We start from the raw sequence: 20,659 nt of genomic DNA, 5'->3' as shown, positions 1-20,659 counted from the left end.
GGAAGGGAGAGGGAGAGATAGAAACATCGATGAGAGAGAAACATCTATCAGCTGCCTCCTGCACACCCGCTACTGGGGATGTGCCCGCAACCAAGGTACATGCCCTTGACCGGAATCAAACCTGGGACCCTTGAGTCCGCAGACTGATGCTCTATCCACTGAGCCAAACCAGTTAGGGTAATCTTTTTTTATCTGAAGTTAATTTTGTCTGATATTAGTGTAGCCACAACTGCTCTCTCTCTCTCTCTCTTTTTTTAAGAGTAATATTTTTTTTTTAGTTTTTTAGTTTTTTAATTTTATTTTTTAAGGTATTACAAGTAGTAGTACATATGTCTCTTCCACCTCCCCGACTGACCTCCCCCCGGCTTCCTCTACCCCCCAGCACTTATCCTTGTCCCCCTTCCCCCAGTGTCTTGAGTCTGTTGGTTGTGCTTATATGCATGCATACAAGTCCTTCGGTTGATCTCTTACCCCCGCAACCATCCCCTACCTTCCCGCTGTAGTTTGACAGACTGTTCGATGCTTCTTTGCCTCTGTCTATTTTTGTTCAAGTTTGTAATGTCCTTTATTATCATTTAGTACCATAAATGAGTGAGATCATGTGGTATTTATCGTTCATTGACTGGCTTATTTCACTTAGCATAATGCTCTCCAGATCCATCCATGCTATTGCAAATGGTAAGAATTACTTCTTTTTTACAGCAGCATAGTATTCCATTGTGTAGATGTACCACAGTTTTCTAATTCATTCATCTGCTGATGGGCATTTAGGCTGTTTCCAAATCTTAGCTATTGTAAATTGCACTGCTATGAACATAGGGGTGCATATATCCTTTCTGATTGGTGTTTCTGTTTTCTTGGGATATATTCCTAGAAGTGGGATCACTGGGTCAAATGGCAGTTCCATTTTTAATTTTTTGAGGAAACTCCATACTGTTTTCCACAGTGGATGCATCAGTCTGCATTCCCACCAGCAGTGCACAAGGGTTCCTTTTTCTCTGCATCCTCGCCAGCACTTGTCATTTGTTGATTTGTTGATGATAGCCATTCTGACAGGTGTGAGGTGATACCTCATTGTTGTTTTGATTTGCATCTCTCAGATGATTAGTGACTTTGAGCATGTTTTCATATGTCTCTTGGCCTTCCTTACGTCCTCTTTCAAAAAGTGTCTATTTAGGTCCTTTGCCCATTTTTTTTATTGGATTGTTTATCGTCCTTTTGTTAAGTTGTATGAGTTCCTGGTAAATGTTGGAGATTAAACCCTTATCAGAGATAACATTGGCAAATATGTTCTCCCATGCAGTGGGCTTTCTTGTTGTTTTGTTGATTGTTTCTTTTGCTGTGCAGAAGCTTTTTATTTTGATGTAGTCCCATTTGTTTATTTTCTCTTTAGTTTCCATTGCCCTAGGAGCTATATCGATAAAGATATTGCTGCAACAGATGTCTGCTATTTTGTTGCCTATGGCTTCTTCTAAGATTTTTATGGTTTCCCATCTTACGTTTAAGTCCTTTATCCATTTTGAGTTTATTTTTGTATATGGCGTAAGTTGGTGGTCTAGTTTCATTTTTTTTGCAAGTATCTGTCCAGTTTTCCCAACACCATTTATTGAAGAGACTGTCTTGTCTCCATTGTATGCTCTTGCCTCCTTTGTCAAATATTAATTGAGCATACTGGCTTGTGTCAATCTCTAGGTTCTCTGTTCTGTTCCACTGGTCTATGTCTGTTCTTGTGCCAGTACCAGGCAGTTTTGAGAACAGTGGCTTTGTAGTATAGCTTGATATCTGGTATTGTGATCCCTCCAACATTGTTCTTCTTTCTCAAGATTGCTGCAGCTATTCGGGGTCTTTTTTTATTCCAGATGAATTTTTGGAGAATTTGTTCTAGGTCTTTGAAGTATGCCTTTGGAATTTTAATGGGGATTGCGTTGAATTTATAGATTGCTTTGGGTAGTATGGACATTTTAATGTTGATTCTACCATGAACATGATATATTCTTCCATTTGTTCATGTCTTCCTCTATCTCTTTTTTTAGTGTCCTGAAATTTTCTGAGTATAGATCCTTTGTCTCCTTGGTTAAGTTTATTCGTAGGTATCTTAATTTTTTGTTGCAATGGTAAATCTCTTTTGATTACTATTTGCATGAAATATCTTTTTTCACCCTTTCATTTTCAACCTGATTGTGTCTTTAGATCTAAAGTGAGTCTCTTCTAGACAGCATATAGTTGGATCCTGTGTTTTTACCCATGCTGCCAATCTTTGTCTTTGATTGTACAGTTTAATCAATTTATACCTAAATTAATTATTGATAAGATTAATTAATTATTGCTGTTATTATGCTATTTGTTTTTTATATGCCTTCTACACTTTGGCCCCTCATTTTCTACATTACTGTCTTCTTTTGTGTTTAGTTGTTTCTTTTTTTTAAGTGACATGTTTAAATTCCTTTCTCGTTTTCTTTTGTGTATATTCTATAGCTGTTTTCTTTGTGGCTACCATGGATATTAGCATCCTAAAGTTACAACACTCTAATTTGAATTTATAGCAGCTTAATTTTAACAAAATATAGAAACTGCTTTTTTTAGCAAAATTGTTGAATAATACATACTTCATCATTTCTCCATCTCAAAAACAAAAACTGGCATCCATCCACAGACAACAGTCCCTCTGAAGGAGCTCTGGGATCCAATACCACATTCCAAAAAACTCAGAAGGAGTTTCACATACCCATGTGCCAGGTATTAGGCAGACTTAAGTCCCAGCTGTGGACCCTGCAGTGGCCCATGAACCAGTTCCAGCCACACTCACCTGGAGTCCAGGAACCCCTGGAAGCCCCTGCCTTAAACAATCACCCACAGATGAGAGAGCCTTTGTACAGGTTCCCAATAGAGAAATTCCAGCATACCACTGGAGCAAAAAAGAAAAAGAAAAAGGAAGGAAGGAAGGAAGGAAGGAAGGAAGGAAGGAAGGAAGGAAGGAAGGAAGGCAGGCAGGCAAGGGAGGGGAGGGGAGAGTTTGCATGCATTGGAGAAGGTAAGAACAGCAGTTTGACTTTAGCTGCATCCTCCATCCCCAAGGCAGCACAGTTCAGAGCCAAAACTTCTTTGCCCATGATTGCTCCTATGAAGGACAGTTAGAGTGTGTGAATGAGCACCCATTTCCCCATCTGTACAGGATGCTGCCACATGGTCCAGTCTCTCTCTTGTCCCATCCAGACTACTAAACATGAGCTGCATCACCCGGGGTGGAGGTAGGGAGGGAGGAAGGAAGAATCTGGGACAGTGGCAGATAGGATGCCTAGAGAACATTAAAGAGATATGGATCCTACAAATTGTACCATGGACTCCATCAGGAAGCCCACCCACCAGCTGTGGGGGGTGCCTTGCCTTTGGATCCCAAAACTAGCCCATGGGCACCCCCAATATTCCATGTGCCTCACACACACACACACACACATCCTCCATGCAGTGGCTGGCTCCCTATAAGCTCTCTCTTTTTTAAATATATTTTTTATTGATTTCAGAGAGGATGGAGAGGGAGAGAGAGAGAGAAACATCAATGATGAGAGAAAATCATTGATCGGCTGCCTCCTGCTAGCCCCTACTGGGGATGGAGCCCGCAACCCGGGCATGTGCCCTTGACTGGAATCAAACCTGGAGTCCTTTAGTGTGCAGACTGATGCTCTATCCACAGAACCAAACCAGCCAGGGGCCTAAGAGCTCTCTTGATAGCAGCTGCAAGAGTAAGCTATGGCAGAAGGTTAGTAAGTGCATGTAAAAAGCTGGTCTGAATCTGTGGGCGATGGGGAGATACCACAGACTTGAACTTTAGCACCGCTCTTTTTAGAAAACAAAAGGGGATAAGGGCTGACAGCACTCAGCCTGGTGGTTTGCAGTATCCAGAGAATGCATATAGCCTGGCTGTTGTGGCTCAGTGGTTGAGCGACGACCCATGAACCAGATCACAGTTCAATTCCAGGTCAGGGCACATACCCGGGTTCGGGGCTTGATCTGGGTGGGGGGCGTGCAGGAGGCAGCTGATCAATGACTCTCTCTCATCATTGATGTTTCTATTTCTTTATCCCTCTGCCTTCCTCTCTCTGAATCAATAAAAATATATCGAGAGAGAGAGAGAGAGAGAGAGAGAGAGAGAGAGAGAGAGAGAGAGAGAGAGAGAATCCAAACACATTTAAAAATTCTGCCACAAGAGGGTGCAAGAAGCATGCATGTCCATAGAAGGTCTGAGAAAGCCTCAGAATCCCTAGCATGGGCAAATGGAAGGTATTTCACTCTCCTGAAAGCAGTAAGCAAAGACTGGAGGAAGTGACTGCTACTTCAAATGCAAAGACTGCAACGCAAAACCACAAGGAATATTTAAAAAATCAAAGAAAAATGAAACCACAAAAGGATCACAGTAATCTCCCAGGAACTGACCCCAAAGACGTAGATCTGCGTATTACCCAATAAAGAATTCAAAATATAAATTTTAAGGGAACTCAATGAGTTCAAGAAAAACACAGAAAGACAGTTCAAGGAAACCCAGAGAAGAATGCATGAACAAAATGAGAAGTTTGACAAAGAGATAGAAATCATAAAAAGAACCAAACAGCCCAGCAAGCATGGCTCAGTGCGTGAGCGTTGACCTATGAACTCTCTCATGATTCGATTCCAGGTCAGGACATATGTCCGGTTGCAGGCTTGATCCCCAGTGGAGGGTGTGCAGGAGGCAGCTGATCAATGATTCTCTGTCATTATTGATGTTTCTATCTCTCTCTCCCTCTCTTTTCCTCTCTTAAATCAATAAATATATATATATATTATTTTTTTTTTTTTAAAAAGAACCTAACAAATTCTGGAGCTGAAGAGTACAATGGATAAAATGAAAAATGCAATAGACGGCACCAACAGAAGAAGGAATCAAGCAGAAGAATCTGTGAGTTAGAAAACAGTTACGTTGAAATTACCCAGTTAGAGGAGAACAAAGATTAAAAAATGAAAAAGAGTGAAGAAAGCCTATGTTATCATGGAATACCATCAAAAGAAATAATTTGCCAAAACCGGTTTGGCTCAGTGGATAGAGCGTCAGCCTGCGGACTGAAAGGTCCCAGGTTCGATTCCGGTCAAGGGCGTGTACCTTGGTTGCGGGCACATACCCAGTGGGGAGTGTGCAGGAGGCAGCTGATAGATGTTTCTCTCTCATCTCATCAATGTTTCTAACTCTCTATCCCTCTCCCTTCCTCTCTGTAAAAAATCAATAAAATATATTTTTTTAAAAAAGAAATAATTTGTGAAATATTGTAGTTACAGAAGAGAGGGAGAAAGGGGAAAGACAGGTTATTAAAAGAAATAATGGCTGAGAACTTTCCAAATTTGGGGAACAATTTGAGTATCCCAGTTCATGAACCTCACATGTCACAAAACAAACTCAAAAAGATCTCTCCAAGATACACCACAATAAAACTGTCAAAAATCAAAGACAAAGAGGTATCCTAAAAGTAGCTAGAGAAAAGAAACTTATAGAATTCTCCAGTGAAACTGTCTGGTTCTGGAGATTTCTACCGTAATTATGAATTCAATTTCCTTAATAGTCATAGGCCAACTTTATTTCATATAGGATGATTTGTGGTTAGTGTTTTTCAAGGAACTGGTCCATTTCATTGTCGAATTTATGTATGTAAAGTTATTCATATTTCCTCACTATCCTCTTTATGTCTGCAGCATCTGTATTAATTCCATTTCATTCCCAATATTGATCATTCATCATTTGTACTCTCTTTCTCTCTCTCCTCTCTCCTCTCTCTCTCTCTCTCTCTCTCTCTCTCTCTCTCTCTCTCTCTCTCTCTCTCTCTCTCTCTCTCCTCCCTCCCTAGAGATTTGTTGAATTTGATATTTTCAAATAACCAGCTATTTTATTTACTTCATTAATTTCCCCTATTTTTATTTTTCCATTTCATTGATTGCTGATTTTATCTTGATTATTTTCTTCTGTTTGCTTTGGGTTTCTCTTGCTCTTCTTTTCTTGATTCTTGAAATGAGAGCTTATTGGTTTTAAATTTTTCTTTTTTAATGTATGCATTTAGTGCTATAAATTTTCTCAGCAATGCTTTAGCTATGTCTGACAAATTTTAATATGTAGTATTTTTATCTTCATTCAGTTCGATGGTATATTTTTTAATTTCCCTTGAGACTTCCTCTTTGACACTTGGATTATTTAAAAGTGCAATTTTAGTTTTCAAGTGTTTAAAGAGTTTCCTATTATCTTTCTATTATTGATTTCTACTATGATACTATTATTGTCAGAGAACACATTTGGCATTATTTTCATCCATTTAAATTTGTTAAGCTTATGAGCCAGGATATGGTTTTGGCATATGGTGTGTGGGTTTTTGTAATACTGTATATTCTGCTATTGTTGGGTGTTCTATAAGTATTGATTCCACCTAGTTGATTGATGGTGTTGTTGGGTTTTCCTATATCCTTGCTGATTTTCTAATTATTTTAGAATTTGTTTAAAGATGTTTACATCTCCAACTATAATTGTGTTGTCTATTCCGCCTTTCAATTTTATCAGTTTTGCTTCACATATTTTGCAGCTGTTATCTGTTGCACACCTACTTAGAATTGCTATGTCCTTTTGGTGGATTTACCCTTTTACCATTATGTAATGAACTTCTCTGTCTCTGGTTATTTATTTATTTTTTTGCTAAATCTGCTTTATCTGATGCTAGTGTAGTCACTTCTACTTTGTTTTGATTAGTGTGTGCATGAAATATCTTTTTCTATCCTTTTACGTTTTACTTGACTATATTGTTCTGAGTTTCTTATAGACAGAATATGGTTGGGTCATTTTTTTATTCACTCTGTAATCCTGCAGAAATAACAACGTAATTATTAATGTATTAGGGTTTAAGTCTCCTGGACTTTTTTTGTTTGTCCTCTTTTTCATTTCTCTCTCTCTTTTTTTTCTACCTTCCTGTGGGTTACTTAAATATTTTTAAAGAATTCCATTGTGATTTATCAGTAATACCTTTGAATATATCTCTTTGTATAATTTTTTAGTTGTTGCTCTGGGTATTACACTATATCATTACTTATTACAGTCCACATTTCATTATTGCACTAGTTCCATGTTCGGCAAACTGCGGCTCGCAAGCCACATGCAGCTCTTTGGCCCTTTGAGTGTGGCTCTTCCACAAAATACCACGGCCTGGGCAAGTCTATTTTGAAGAAGTGGCGTTAGAAGAAGTTTAAGTTTAAAAAAATTTGACTCTCAAAAGAAATTTCAATCGTTGTACTGTTGATATTTGGCTCTGTTGACTAATGAGTTTGCCAACCACTACACTAGTTCAAATGAAATATAGAAAATTTACCTCTTTTTATGTGCCTTTGCCTTCCCTATTTATAACTTCATGAAATGTTTTCTCGATATACATTTAGAACCACATCAGATAGTATTATACTTTCTTTCCACTGTTGAACACAATTTAGAAAATTCAAGAAGGAAAACTTGATTTATTCAATTTTTTGCTTACCATATTCTTTCTTTTCTCCTGGTGTTCCTAGTGCTTTCTTTTACATTTCCTTTATGTTTAGAGAATGTCTTACAGCATTCGTTTAGGCTAGTTCTGCTAGTGACATATTACAGTATTAGTTTTCTTTCATCTGAGAAAGTCTAGGTTTCTCCTTCATATCTTTTCCCTGGGCATTGGTTTCTGGGTGGACAGTTCTTTTCATTTATCACCTTAGAAATATTATGCCATTTTCTTCTATCCCCCATGGTTTCTGATGAGAAATTGATGACTTTTTTTGCCCTGACCAGTTTGGCTCAGTGGATAGAGGTCTGAAGGGTCTGAAGGGTCCCAGGTTCAATTCCGGTCAGGGGCATGTACCTTGGTTGCGGGCACATCCCCAGTATGTGCAGGAGGCAGCTGATTGATGTTTCTCTCTCATCGATGTTTCTGACTCTCTATCCCTCTCCCTTCCTCTCTGTGAAACATCAATAAAATATATTTTTTTTTAAAAAGAAATTGATGACTTTTTAAAAATGTTTTTTAAAATTGATTTTTAGAGAGAGGAAGGGAGAGGAATAGAGATAGAAGAGAGACACATCATTGATTGGCTTCCTCCTGCATGTCCCCTGTTGGGGATCAAGCCTGCAACCCGGGACCAGGAATTGAACCAGTGATCTCTTGGTTCCTGGGTCAACATTCAACGGCTGAGCCATGCTGACCGTGAAATTGATGCCATTTTATTTATTATTTATTTATTTATTTAAATCGATGCCATTTTAATTGTTTTCCTCTGCTCTCAAATTTTTTCTATACCTTTAATTTTCATATTTCTTCGTATGAATTTTTTTTAGTATAACCTATTTAGAGTTAGTTCAGCTTCTTGAGTCTATAGAGTTATGTCTCTTGCCACATTTGGCAAGTTTTCAGGCTTTACTTGTAGCTCCACCCTCTTTCACCTCTCCTCTCAGACTCCAATGGTACTTTTAAGATATTTGGTCATGGTCCCACAGTCCTATGAGACTTGGTTCGTTTTTTTTTTTTTTTTAGTCTATTTCCTCTAAATTACTCAGATTGGGTAATTTCTATGGTTCTATATTCCAATTCACTGATTTCTTCCCCTGTCCCTCCATTCTGCTGTTGAGCCCCTTCACTGAGCTTTTCATAGTGGTTAATATATTTTTCAGTTCTAAAATTTCTATTAGGTTTTTCTTTAAATCTTCTATTTTTTTCAAAGACTTTCTATTTCTCTTCTGAGTATTTCTATCTTTTTCATTTGTTTCCAGCATGTTTTGCAATTGCTCATTGAAGCATTTTTTAAAAATCATGGCTTCTCTAAAATCTTTGTCTAATAACTCTAACATACCTCTCACTTTGGTATTAATGTGCTGATTGTCTTTTTAAATTCACTTTGAGGTCTTCCAGTTCTTGATATGATGAGTGATTTTTCAAGTGAAACCTGGACTTTTTGTATTACATTTTGAAACTCTGGATCTTACTTAAACCGTCTCTTTTAGCTGGGTTTTTTACAGCACTCCAATAGAGTAACAGGAGGGGCACTGCCTCATTATTGCCAGGTGGAGATAGAAGTATAGGTTCCCCACTCAGCCTCCATACTTGAGGGGGAGAGCTGCTCTTTACTGCTGAGGGGGAATGGGAAATCTGGTTCTTTGCTGTTCTCCACTGATACCACAGTGGTGTAGACTCATTACCACTAGTATATATAGTGTTCAGTGAAAGTCTTGACCCGACACTAGGTCTCCTATGACACCATCCCAGTGGGGAATAGAGGAGCACCTTGTTACCACCAGAGTGGGGCAGAAGTCTAGATTCTCCAGGTGCTCTCCACTAAAACCATATGGTGAAAGAGGGAGCTCATTACCAGAAGGCAACGAAGTCCCAGCTCCTTACTGGATCTTTCTGACACCACCTAGCTAGGGTATTGGGGCACCCAATTTTCAGCTTTATGAGAGTGAAAGTCCAGGTTCCCCACTTAGATTGGAGGTGGGTGGGACCACAGTTTCTTTCTGACATTTGGCTGCAGCAGAGCAGTTGCTGTCTAAAAGTTTCCTGTCTTTCTAGACTGCCCCTTTCCTGGTCTTTTGGGTAGAGACAGCAGATTTTTGTTGGACTTTTTGGTTTGCACCACTAGGGTTTCCAGGTTGCTGGCTTCTTCAGCCTCAAATCTGGGACATATAAGCAAAAAGAAAACCCAAGGACCTCACCACTGTGCAATTTCTCAGTCTCAAATTTCCTTCTCTCCACCTTTCAGTCTCTCATGTTTGTTTTATATATAATGTCTACGATTTGTAGCTGTACTTAGTGAGAGGAATAGGGAAAAGTATGTCTATTCCATCTTCTTGGAGATACAATTTCTGTTTTAAATCCTTTTGATTTCTAATGACTGCATTTAAGATTATACAGTAGTCCCCCTTATTCATGGTTTCATGTTCTGTGGTTTCAGTGACTCAAGGTCAACCACAGTCTGAAAATATTAAATGAAAAATCCCAGAAACAAACAATAAGTTTTCAATTTCATACCATTCTGAATAGCATAATGAAATCTCGTGCCATCCCACTCTACCCCATTCAAGATGGGAAACACCCCTTTGTCCAGCATGTCCACACTGTGTATGCCACCTGCCCAATAGGCACTTATTAGCCACCTCCATAACATACCAACTATATCAGAGTATCACAGTACTTGCTTTAAGAAATCATTATTTCACATAACTTTTATTACAGTACATTGTTACTTTTGCTCCATTTTAATATTAGTTATTGCTGTAATCTCTTTCTGTGCACAATTTATAAAGTTTATCATAAGTATGTATGCATAGAGAAAAGCATAGTATATATAGTGTTCGGTACTATCTGAGGTTTCAGGTACCACTGGGGGTCTTGGATAAGGACAGACTACTGTATCTCAGTAAGTACTATGTCAGTTATATCCCACAAGTTTTGATATTTGGCATTTACTATTGATTCTAAATGTTTTACATTTTTTATTATGTTTTTTAAATTTTTTCCTATGAAATATTCATAAGAGTGTCTTAAATTTTCCTAATGGATTCTTTTCTTATCTTTTTGTTATTGATTTCTAATGTTGTTGATGGTTGTATTCTGATCAGAACACATGGTCTGGATGCTACTGGTAATACCGTGTAGTTAGAAATTGTAGCAGTATGAATAAGGAAACCATCCATCCACTTAGTCATTCATTCATTCAACAAACACTTTTTTAGCTCTTTTATGTTTCAGATATTTCTAGACAGTAGAAATTCGGAAATAAATAAGATCCAGGCCAGATTTCAAAAACTGCCTCCTCTAGCAAGGGAGGCAAATTAACAACTGCTAGACAGTATGGTGAGTATACAGAAGTATAGATAGGGTTGCCAAGTAAAACACAAGATGCCTATTTAAAATTTTGAATTTCAGATAAACAATTAATATTTTTTTTAGTATAAGTATGTCCCAAATTTTGTTTTTTGTTTTATTCTAAATCTGGCAACCCTAAAGACAAGAATACAAAAGAAAAACTCCCAACTCAGCTTAGGAGATAAGGGCTGCAAAGTTTAGTCATATATCAACAGGTCTTTGATACAAACTAGCTAAAACTATTAGGTCAGAACCAGAGCAGGTAGCTCTCAAAGTATACCATGTTATACCTAGATTAAAAAGGTAAGGTGTGTTCATCTGTCCCAACAACATCTACTATCACATCTCAGAATCTCCTCATAACATACTCATGTAATTAACATTTTTACAGCCACAAGGACTTACAGAACACAGGTTTGTGCGCGAGGTCATCTAAAGTGATTCCTCCTTCAGGATTGAACTCAAAACTGCTAGTGAAGTTGTATTTTGCAGTTCCTTCTGAAGAAACGGTAATTTTTGCTGAGTCTCCCAGAACTGCCTGATTAAATTCTGCACGAATAAAGGTAACTGGGGTATCTCCTTTAGAACCTTTCTGTTGATAGAAACATACTACTTTACAATTATACTCAAATAGAGAATTTTTCTACACATCTGGCAACCCATTTTTACTTGAACTAAATAACATTTTCCATGTTCCCATATCAAGCTATATTACAAATACAAAAGAAGTAGGTAGAAAGTCATTAAACAAATCTAATTGTAGTTAAATGCAACATTGTATTTAAATGCCATTATGTTGAAATTTTTAAAAAATAACACTCATTATGTTTATAAAATTATATTGTGGAACATGTGGAAAAGTGAGAAAAGCACATAAAAAATAAATTACCGCCCTAGCCGGTTTGGTTCAGTGGATAGAGCGTCGGCCTGCGGACTGAAGGATCCGAGGTTCGATTCTGGCCAAAGGCACATACCTAGGTTGTGGGCTCAATCCCCAGTGTGGGGTGTGCAGGAGGCAGCAGATTAATGATTCTCTCTCATCATTGATGTTTCTATCTCTCTCTCCCTCTCCCTTTCTCTCTGAAATCAATAAAAATATATTTTAAAAAATAAACAAATAAATTACCTGTAATCTCTAATATGCAAGCACCATTAACATTTTCAAATATTTTTTCTAGTGTTTTGTTGTGAATACATATGTGTATTTCTCTGTGTGTATATATATGCACACATATGTATATATACCTTTTAAAACAAAGTAGAGGACATTTATTACATCCTGCTTGGAAAGAGCTTTTTACTAAATACTGAATGAATATTTTGCCATTTCATTATTATTATAATTTTTAATAGTTATAACATATTGTAGTCTTATTATTTAACTTCATCAAATGAAATTAATCATAAGGGAAACTCTGGAAAACTTCAGATCCTTTTCAGGAAAAGGGAATGAATTGCTGTCTAGGAAAACAAAAATGACTTATTTTACCTGTTAAATTTAGTATTCAAATTGCCAGGTATTTTATACACACAGTCATATGAACTGCTGATTCTAGACTATCAGTGAGAAACAATGAGAAGGAAGGGCCATTGCTATGCACAGCCAGTAGGTTTGGTGATACAGGATGATGCAAAACTCCATTCCTTCCCATTGTGCTCCCAACACAGCTTCCTCAACCCACAGATTTTTGACAAGAGAGATCTGAGCTCAAAGATAAATATACTTTCAAGAAGTATGAATAAACTAGGGACTTCTCAGATTTCCAAAAATAACTTTACCAATTCATATCCATCTATCACAGTGATCTGCACAGGCTTTCCTGCTGATGTGATCTGCTCCATATCAGCACTTGAACAAAGTCCCTCTGGTCTTCTTTGGTCCCTGTAAACATAATGAATGAACCTGTCCCCTCATATCCCATAGCTGCATAAGTACTCACATTACTCATAACCAACACCCGGGGAGAACTTAGGGAAATGCAATAGTCCAGCACTGTTTTGTAGCCTTTCCAACCTTTGCTGCTAGACGGGCAGGGCTTTAGGAAGCTGGTCACAAGGATGATTCCACTGATTAGTGCTAAAAGGATCCTTATACATGTAACTAACCCATTAAGCACAAATTATCACAGGACAGAGAGGGTAGAATGCCATCTCCCCAATTCCCATTCCCCAAATCCTTAATAGTATTCTTTGGTAGCTTTTATTTTAAAGTGCAAAACTCCACTCGAAGGTTATTTAATCTCCCAGGTGTGTGTGTGTGTGTGTGTGTGTGTGTGTGTGTGTGTGTGTGTGTATAATCAGGAAAGAAGCAGACACATAGAATGGTTAGTCCACTGGAAAAAGCCCTCACATATGTCTTATTTAGTCAAAGATGTTTTTTAATTATTTTACAACACTGAGGACACCATTTCAAAAATAAATTGGATATCTGTGTGTTTTTTTAAAGGTCATGTTTTCTGACTCAATTCAAAGTGGAACTTAATGCAATTCAAACGTCTACTTAGGATATACTATGCTAATTGTGTCTAGGACTGGTGGTACAAAATAATGAGATATCTTCTTGCTGACCCCAGACTTTAACATTATTCTGTCTCTTCACAGCTCCGCCTTCATTTTCCCATTCACCTAAAAGTCTCATATCACTTGTTCAACACCATGTCTCCAGGGTCCTTCAAGGCTAAGTGGCCCTGACAACCTAGCACAGTTTACGTTTGAAATGACCTTTTGTGTTCGTTTTCTTCTTTCCTTTTCAATAGTGCCACATGAATTGGGTCTTTACTAGACTGACCCTGGACAAATGTCTAATTTCTCCAAGTCTCAGTTTCACCTTCTGTAAAATGGATAATAAAATTTCTGACCTGTTTCACCTTTGTTGTGAATATCCACTGTAACAGTAAAACTGTTTAACCTATGAAGCAAAGCACAAATGGCATTATTAATATTCACTAATTTTCTGAGTGCTCAGTTACCCGCTTAAAGACAAGTAGTCGCCCTAGCTGGTTTGGCTCTGTGGACAGAGCCTCCACCCGCAGACTGAAGGGTGTCCCGGTTGGATTCGGGTCAAGGGCATGTACCTCGGTTGTAGGCTCAATCCCTGGCCCTGGTCAGGGCGTGTGGGGGAGGCAACCAATCGTTGTGGGTCTCTCACATCAATGTCTCTCTCTCTCTCTCTATCTCCCCCTCCTTTCCGCTCTCTGTAAAAACCAATGGAAAAATGTCCTTGGGTGAGAATTAACAAAAAAATAAAAATAAAAAACAAGTAATCTGTCATTCATATTTACAGCCGCTAAGGGCCGGGCACCACGCCTGTTCTGCAAGAGGCATTAGCGGCATATTGTTGAGTAATGAATGCAAGAAATATGGCTAATTACAAGTTCTGTCAGGGCCGTCAGGCAGGGACTCCTATTGCCCACACAAGGCACGCATTTCCTGTCATCTGTTCAGAAGGTGCAGGAGAAGAGTCCGTTAGAAACAAGTTAGACGAAGGAGACGATGGGAGGCGGTGTGGTCTGCAGCGGGGCGCAGTCAGTGCAAAGCCGGAGGGGTCTCTGTCCCGCTTTGGGTGGGAGGCCTGGGCTTGGCGGGGCGTCGCTTTAGTGGGGTCGGTGGCGTTTAGGTGCGTTTGGGGGTGCAGCCGCGCAGGGATGCGCTTCAGCTCAGCCATTGCTGAGGGCAGAGATTGAGGTAACGGGGTGTGGCCGCAGGGCGGGGTGGGGAGCCCGGGAAGAAGGGGTTTCTGAGGAGACCGCGGTCTTACCTGCGACAGTCACAGCTGTGTTTTCGCAACTATAGCAACCAATTACCTATCGCGAGAACTTAGTGTCTGCAGTTATCAGAAGTTTCCCCCCCCCAAGACTCGCGATAACGTTTGGAGGTAGAAACGGCCCGGTGGGAATGTGAGTTCTGCGCCTGCGCCCCGGAACGTGTGCTGATTGGCCCCCTTAGTCCCGTCTCCGCGGCGGCACGTTCCCTCGGCAAAAGCTAGGGTTAAGTGCAAGGTTTTCCGCCTTTTAATTTTGCTTTCTCAGCCCTTTTCTTTCACCATCCCTACGTAAATAGAAGGGGTGGAAAAGGAAATTTATTTAAAGATAAAACCTTTATTAAATGTTTTTGAAAACAGGTCATTTAAATCTTTCTCCGTTAAAAATGCAGATAAGACAGTATTTTAAAAGTGAGCCTGGACTCTCAGTGAGAGTGCAAAAACGCTGCTTCCAGTGCTTAGTATTTATACAATATACAGACTTGAAGTACATGATGTAATGAAAGATTTCAATACAGTTCAAGTGTAACATTGGAGTTGGAATAGCAAAAAACAATAGTAAACACCTGGGAAGAACCCAAGTGCCCATCAGCAGAAGAGAGGATAAAGAAACACATATATTCACAAAATAGCATATTACAAAGCAGTCACAACGTGGAGGAATCTTAGGATACATACGTTAAAATGTTGCGATCTTTTTAAAAAATATATATTTTATTGATTTTTTTACAGAGAGGAAAGGAGAGGGATAGAGAGTTAGAAACATTGAAGAGAAACATCCATCAGCTGCCTCCTGCACGCCCCCTACTGGGGATGTGCCCACAACCAAGGTACATGCCCTTGACCGGAATCGAACCCTAGACCCTTCAGTCCCCAGGCGGACGCTCTATCCATTGAGCCAAACAGGCTAGGGCAAAATGTTGCAATCTTAACAGCCAGCTTGAAGGGGCTCCACTGGCCAAATCTGAGCATCAGTATAAGCAGTAATAAGAACGAATGACAATCCACTAAATAAAATAAGAATACACAAGTTCATATGGGTATAAATAAATGGAAAGGAAAGCTCTAACCATAGAATGCCACTCAATAATGAAGAGGAAATAGTGGAAATAGAGAATTACCATTTGGCACCCACTATAAAGGTGTTAATGATTCAGGGAGAAATCTTCAGTGGTTGATGGGTGGAGGTTTGATGAGGGATAGGATATTAGCATGATTTTGAAATACTAATCACAAAGGGGAAAACTAGATAATTGAAGAAACCAACATGATTGATAGATCCTCCCTTCCCCCAACTGATGGACGGAGTATGACGTAAACTCCACCTGCAGCCGGACATTCCTGAACACCTTATATGGACTGTACATTGAACCACCAATCAGCACCTGCCATATACCCTAAGCCCCCGATTCCTAAGTCCCTAGGTGCCTAATCATGTGCCTTACATGAAACCACCAATCAGCGTGTGCTGAGTGCCCTAAGCCCCGTCCCCTCTTTTCCTCCCCTTAAAAGGCACTCTCACCCCGGCAAGCTCTCTTTCTCTCTCTCTCTCTCTCTCTCTCTCTCTCTCTCTCTCTCTCTCTCTCTCTCTCTCTCTCTCTCTCTCTCTCCCTTTTCCCCTCTGGAAGGCGGCCGGCAGGGTGATCTCCAATAAAGCCTGTGTTCTGGTATCCTATGGTCTCCAGCTCTATTTCATCTTTCAATGATCAGGTTATCAAGGTTAACATCACTAATGTTGGGAGGGGTCTGATGAGACTCACAGAGAAAAGGCAAAGCATCATTTTTTGGTATTCCTTCCATGAGGGACCCAAATTTGTAGGCCATCCTATAGAAAGTAAGGCCTGTACTCTTTAAAATTGTCAAGGATAGGAAAGACTTGGAATTGCTCCAGACTAAAGGAGTCTCAAAATACATGACAACTAAGTGCAATATGTATTCTCCTATAGCTTTTTGGATGAGAAATGAAAAGGGACATTGCTGGGACGGTGGGGGAAATGTGCATGGGCTTCGTGGACTGGATGGTAGTGTTGTGCCAATATTGATTTCCTGATGTGGAAGGTCATTGACTGTTGTGTAGGAGAGTGACCCTGTTTGGGGGAAAATACACCTGGGAGTGTTTAGGAGTGATAGGACACCATGTCTGCTGTGGGCTCTGTTAACCCTCCAAAGGTCCAGAAAAAGGCTAATAACAAGAGTTATGCACACATGTACACACATACAGAGTGAGCAATGAACCAATAAAATGTTAACTACTTCAAAATCTGGGTGAATAGGGACACGGGAGTTCTTTACACTGTTTTGGGCACTTTTCTATACATTTGAAATTACTTTAAAACAAAATTTTAAACTATACATACCACTCTGTGGTAAGTGAGTTCTAAAATTAATATGGAGATGCAAGGGACCCAGAATAGCAAACACAATCTTGAAAAAGATCATAGTTGGAAGACACACACTTCCCAATTTCTAACTTATTATAAAGCTCCTGTTATAAAGTAATCTAGTACAGAAATCAAGGTCTAAGGATAGAAATATAAATGGAATCAAACTGAGAGTTCAGAAATAAAACTTTATATTTATGGTTGATTTTTGGCATAATGGTGTCAAAGACAATTCAATGGGGAAAGAATAGTCTTTTCAATAATGCTGGGACAACTTGCCCTAGCCCAGTGGTCGGCAAACTGCGGCTCGCGAGCCACATGCGGCTCTTTGGCCCCTTGAGTGTGGCTCTTCCACAAAATACCACATGCGGGCGCGCTCGTACAGTGCGATTGAAACTTCATGGCCCATGCGCAGAAGTCGGTTTTCGGCTCTCAAAAGAAATGTCAATCGTTGTACTGTTGATATTTGGCTCTGTTGACTAATGAGTTTGCCGACCACTGCCCTAGCCGGTTTGGCTCAGTGGATAGCGTGTCGGCCTGCGAACTGAAAGGTCCTGGGTTTGATTCCAGTCAAGGGCACATGCCTGGGTTGTGGGCTTGATCCCCAGTGGGGGACTTGCAGGAGACAGCCAATCCATGATTCTCTCTCATCATTGATGTTTCTATCTCTCTCCCCCTCTTCCTTCCTCTCTGAAATCAATAAAAATATATATTTTTTAAAAATAATGCTCTGGCCGAAACCGGTTTGGCTCAGCGGATAGAGCATCAGCCTGCGGTCTGAAAGGTCCCAGGTTCGATTCCGGTCAAGGGCGTGTACCTTGGTTGCGGGCACATCCCCAGTAGGAGGTGTGCAGGAGGCAGCTGATTGATGTTTCTCTCTCATCGATGTTTCTGGCTCTCTATCTCTCTCCCTTCCTCTCTGTAAAAAATCAATAAAATATATTTTTTAAAAAAATAAAAATAAAAATAATGCTCTGACAACTCAATATAGAAATGCAAAAGAAAGAAGGTAACACCTACCTCACACCATTTATAAAAATCAACTAAAGTGTCAATGACTTAAATATAAGAACCAAAACTATAAAAGTTTTGAAAAAAAAATAAGGGTAAATCATCCTGAGCTTACATTAGGCAATGGTTTCTTAGACATAACCCCCAAAATTACAAGTAACAACAACAACAAAAAAAGAAATTGTACTTCATCAAAATTTTAAAGTTCTGTGTATCAAAGGACATAATCAAGAAAATTTAGACAACCCACAGAATGGGAGAAAATATTTGTAAATCTAAATTGTGTGTGCACATGTGTGTGTATGGGGGGCAGCAAAAGTAGGTTTACAGTTGTGAATACATTAAAGTTTATTTTTGTATTATTAATTATTGTACTATTTTCCAAATGAAAACTGTAAACCTACTTTTACCCAACCTGTATATAATTTTTAATATTTTAAAAATTGATTTCAGAGAGGAAGGAAGAGGGAGGGATGGAAACATCAATGAGAATCATTGATCTGCTGCCTCCTGCACGCCCCCTACTGGGGATCAAGCCCGAAACCTGGGCATGTGTTCTGACTGGGAATCAAACCCGTAACCTCCTGGTCCCTGGGTCAATGTTCAACCACTGAGCCACACAGGCCAGGCATATATAATTTTTTGTATGTTATGTTACATCCTAAGAAAGCATTTTAAATAGGAGAGATCCCCTCCCTGAATAGCCAGTTCTTACAGATAGCAAAGGGCCCAGCCAGGAGCGTGTCTTTGATATGCAAACTAACCAATCCAGAGCTACACCTCCACTATCTGGCTCTGCACCCCAGGAAGCTATTATTTCTCTACCTTAATCACCCCAGGGCCAGTTACCAGGCAATTGAAGGCCACCCACATTTATTCAAACTAGCCAACCCTAATCTGCTTGCCTTGCTCTCCCTCGCCTTTCCCTCAGACACCCCAATAAAGGCCATTCCTAAGTACTCCCCCAGGCTCCTGACCACCCTGGCATCTTTCCCAAGTGACCCTGTGTGTGCAGTGCCTCCCATCTCTAGGACATTTGAGTATAATAAATGGTTTTTCTGAGCCTCTATTGTGTTTCCTTTTGTGGCTGCACCTGTTAGTAAACCGAAATTAATTTTAGATTGTAATGAAGAATAAAAAGCATTTATGTGAGCAAAGGAGTTGCAGCGTGGAGACAGATTCAAGTAACAACCTAAATTGTGTTCCACCAAGACAAAGGGGTGGCCCTCTTTTATAGCAAAAGTCCCCGCCCAGGTTCTGAATTAGGTCAGGTTTTTGTAAATGAGGTATCCAAATTGCACAGTTCTGATTGAAGGGCAGGTCTCAGTCCATTGGTAGAAAAAATGAAACCAGGGTTTCCCTGTAGTGATTGACACAGGCAGGTCATAGTGTGGGAAGCCAAGAGTTCAGTCTGAGTTTCTTCCTGGAATACAGAGAATGGGAGAAGCCCCTGACCAATAACCGTTAGACTCTTACTATGCATAAAATTTGGGCCTTCAGTTTAAAGCAGGTTAGTAAAAAGCTAGGGAAGTCCCCTGGTAAGTGGAATGGGGAAACGGAGACAGATAGTTAAGCATCCGAGCAATTAACAGCCAGCTAATAAATCTCAAGACCTCATCCACCCTAACCAAGTGTTCCTGGAAAGGGACCAGGACCAAGGCAGATCTGCCCTGGCACAATCTGGAATGTGTGGGTTCTTGGCTTCATGCAGGAAAGATTTCAATAAATGAGTCCAGGTAATTTTGAGAGTACGCTTATTAAAGCTGGGGACACTGAAACAAAGCAGGGGCTGAAGATAAAAGAGGCAAGATCTTAGCAACAGGAGTGAGCCTCGGTAGAGCTGACTTGGCCCTCTGGAAACACGAGGAAGAGCCAGGCCTAGGCAAGCCTGCCTCAGCCCTTTAGAAAAGAAATCACAGAGGCAGAAGCGATCCATGCTGGGCTGCATGGACTCAGGAAACAAGTTACAGAGGCAAAAGGAGACAGGTTCAGGGAGTTAGCCCGAGATGAGTTGTCGCTGCTCACTGCTCCCCAGGTTGCAAGTCTCCTGGGAATCTTTAGAGCTTAGGAAAAAGAAAGCAAAGACACATGCCCGAGGAAAGAAGCGGGGACGAAGGCACAGACCTGTGCAAGGGAGAGAATGTGCTGGGTCCTTTGTCTTGAGTGTTTTTATGTTTTCTAAAGACAGAAATTTTAGGGAAAGTCTCAGGGGAGAGTCTCAATCTTACATAATAAAAAGGTAATATGCAAATTGCATCACTCCGCTACGCCCACGATTGGGCTGGCTGGAGGCACGGGGGGCGGGACTCAGGGTGGCCGATTGGCAGGCGGTAGGAGCGGTGGGGCGGGGACTCACGAGTCCCCAACCTCCGCTCCTACCACAGGCCTAAACGGCTGGCTCTGCAGAAGGACCCATGGGGCCAGCGGAAGATGCTGGTGGCGGAGGAAGATGCTGGTGGCGGAACTCGGAGTGGCCGATTGCGTGGCTGCCGGCACCAGTTTTCCGCCAGCAGCAGTTTTCCTCTGGCCACCCGACGATCGGAGTGCCTCCCGATCAGAGTTCCTCTCGGGGTGGCCGATCGTGCTGGCTGGAGGTGCTCCGATCGGCGGGTGGCCAGAGGAAA

At 40.4% G+C, this 20,659-nt stretch overlaps 1 protein-coding gene across 1 annotated transcript in view; it reads right to left on the bottom strand.

Moving 5' to 3' along the window:
- Positions 1-12,754, bottom strand: part of CFAP70 (cilia and flagella associated protein 70) — a 101,793-nt gene extending 89,039 nt beyond the window's left edge. Inside the window, 2 exon segments of the mRNA XM_079793053.1 lie at positions 11,289-11,475; positions 12,663-12,754. Coding sequence (XP_079649179.1) covers positions 11,289-11,475; positions 12,663-12,725 — 250 coding nt within the window. The 5' untranslated portion in view covers positions 12,726-12,754.
- Between the last annotated feature and the right edge of the window lie 7,905 nt (positions 12,755-20,659).

This window comes from Cnephaeus nilssonii, assembly GCF_951640355.1.
Source record: "Cnephaeus nilssonii genome assembly, chromosome: 16".
Taxonomy (NCBI): Eukaryota; Metazoa; Chordata; class Mammalia; order Chiroptera; family Vespertilionidae; genus Cnephaeus; species Cnephaeus nilssonii.
This window is presented reverse-complemented; position numbering and strand designations above follow the sequence as displayed.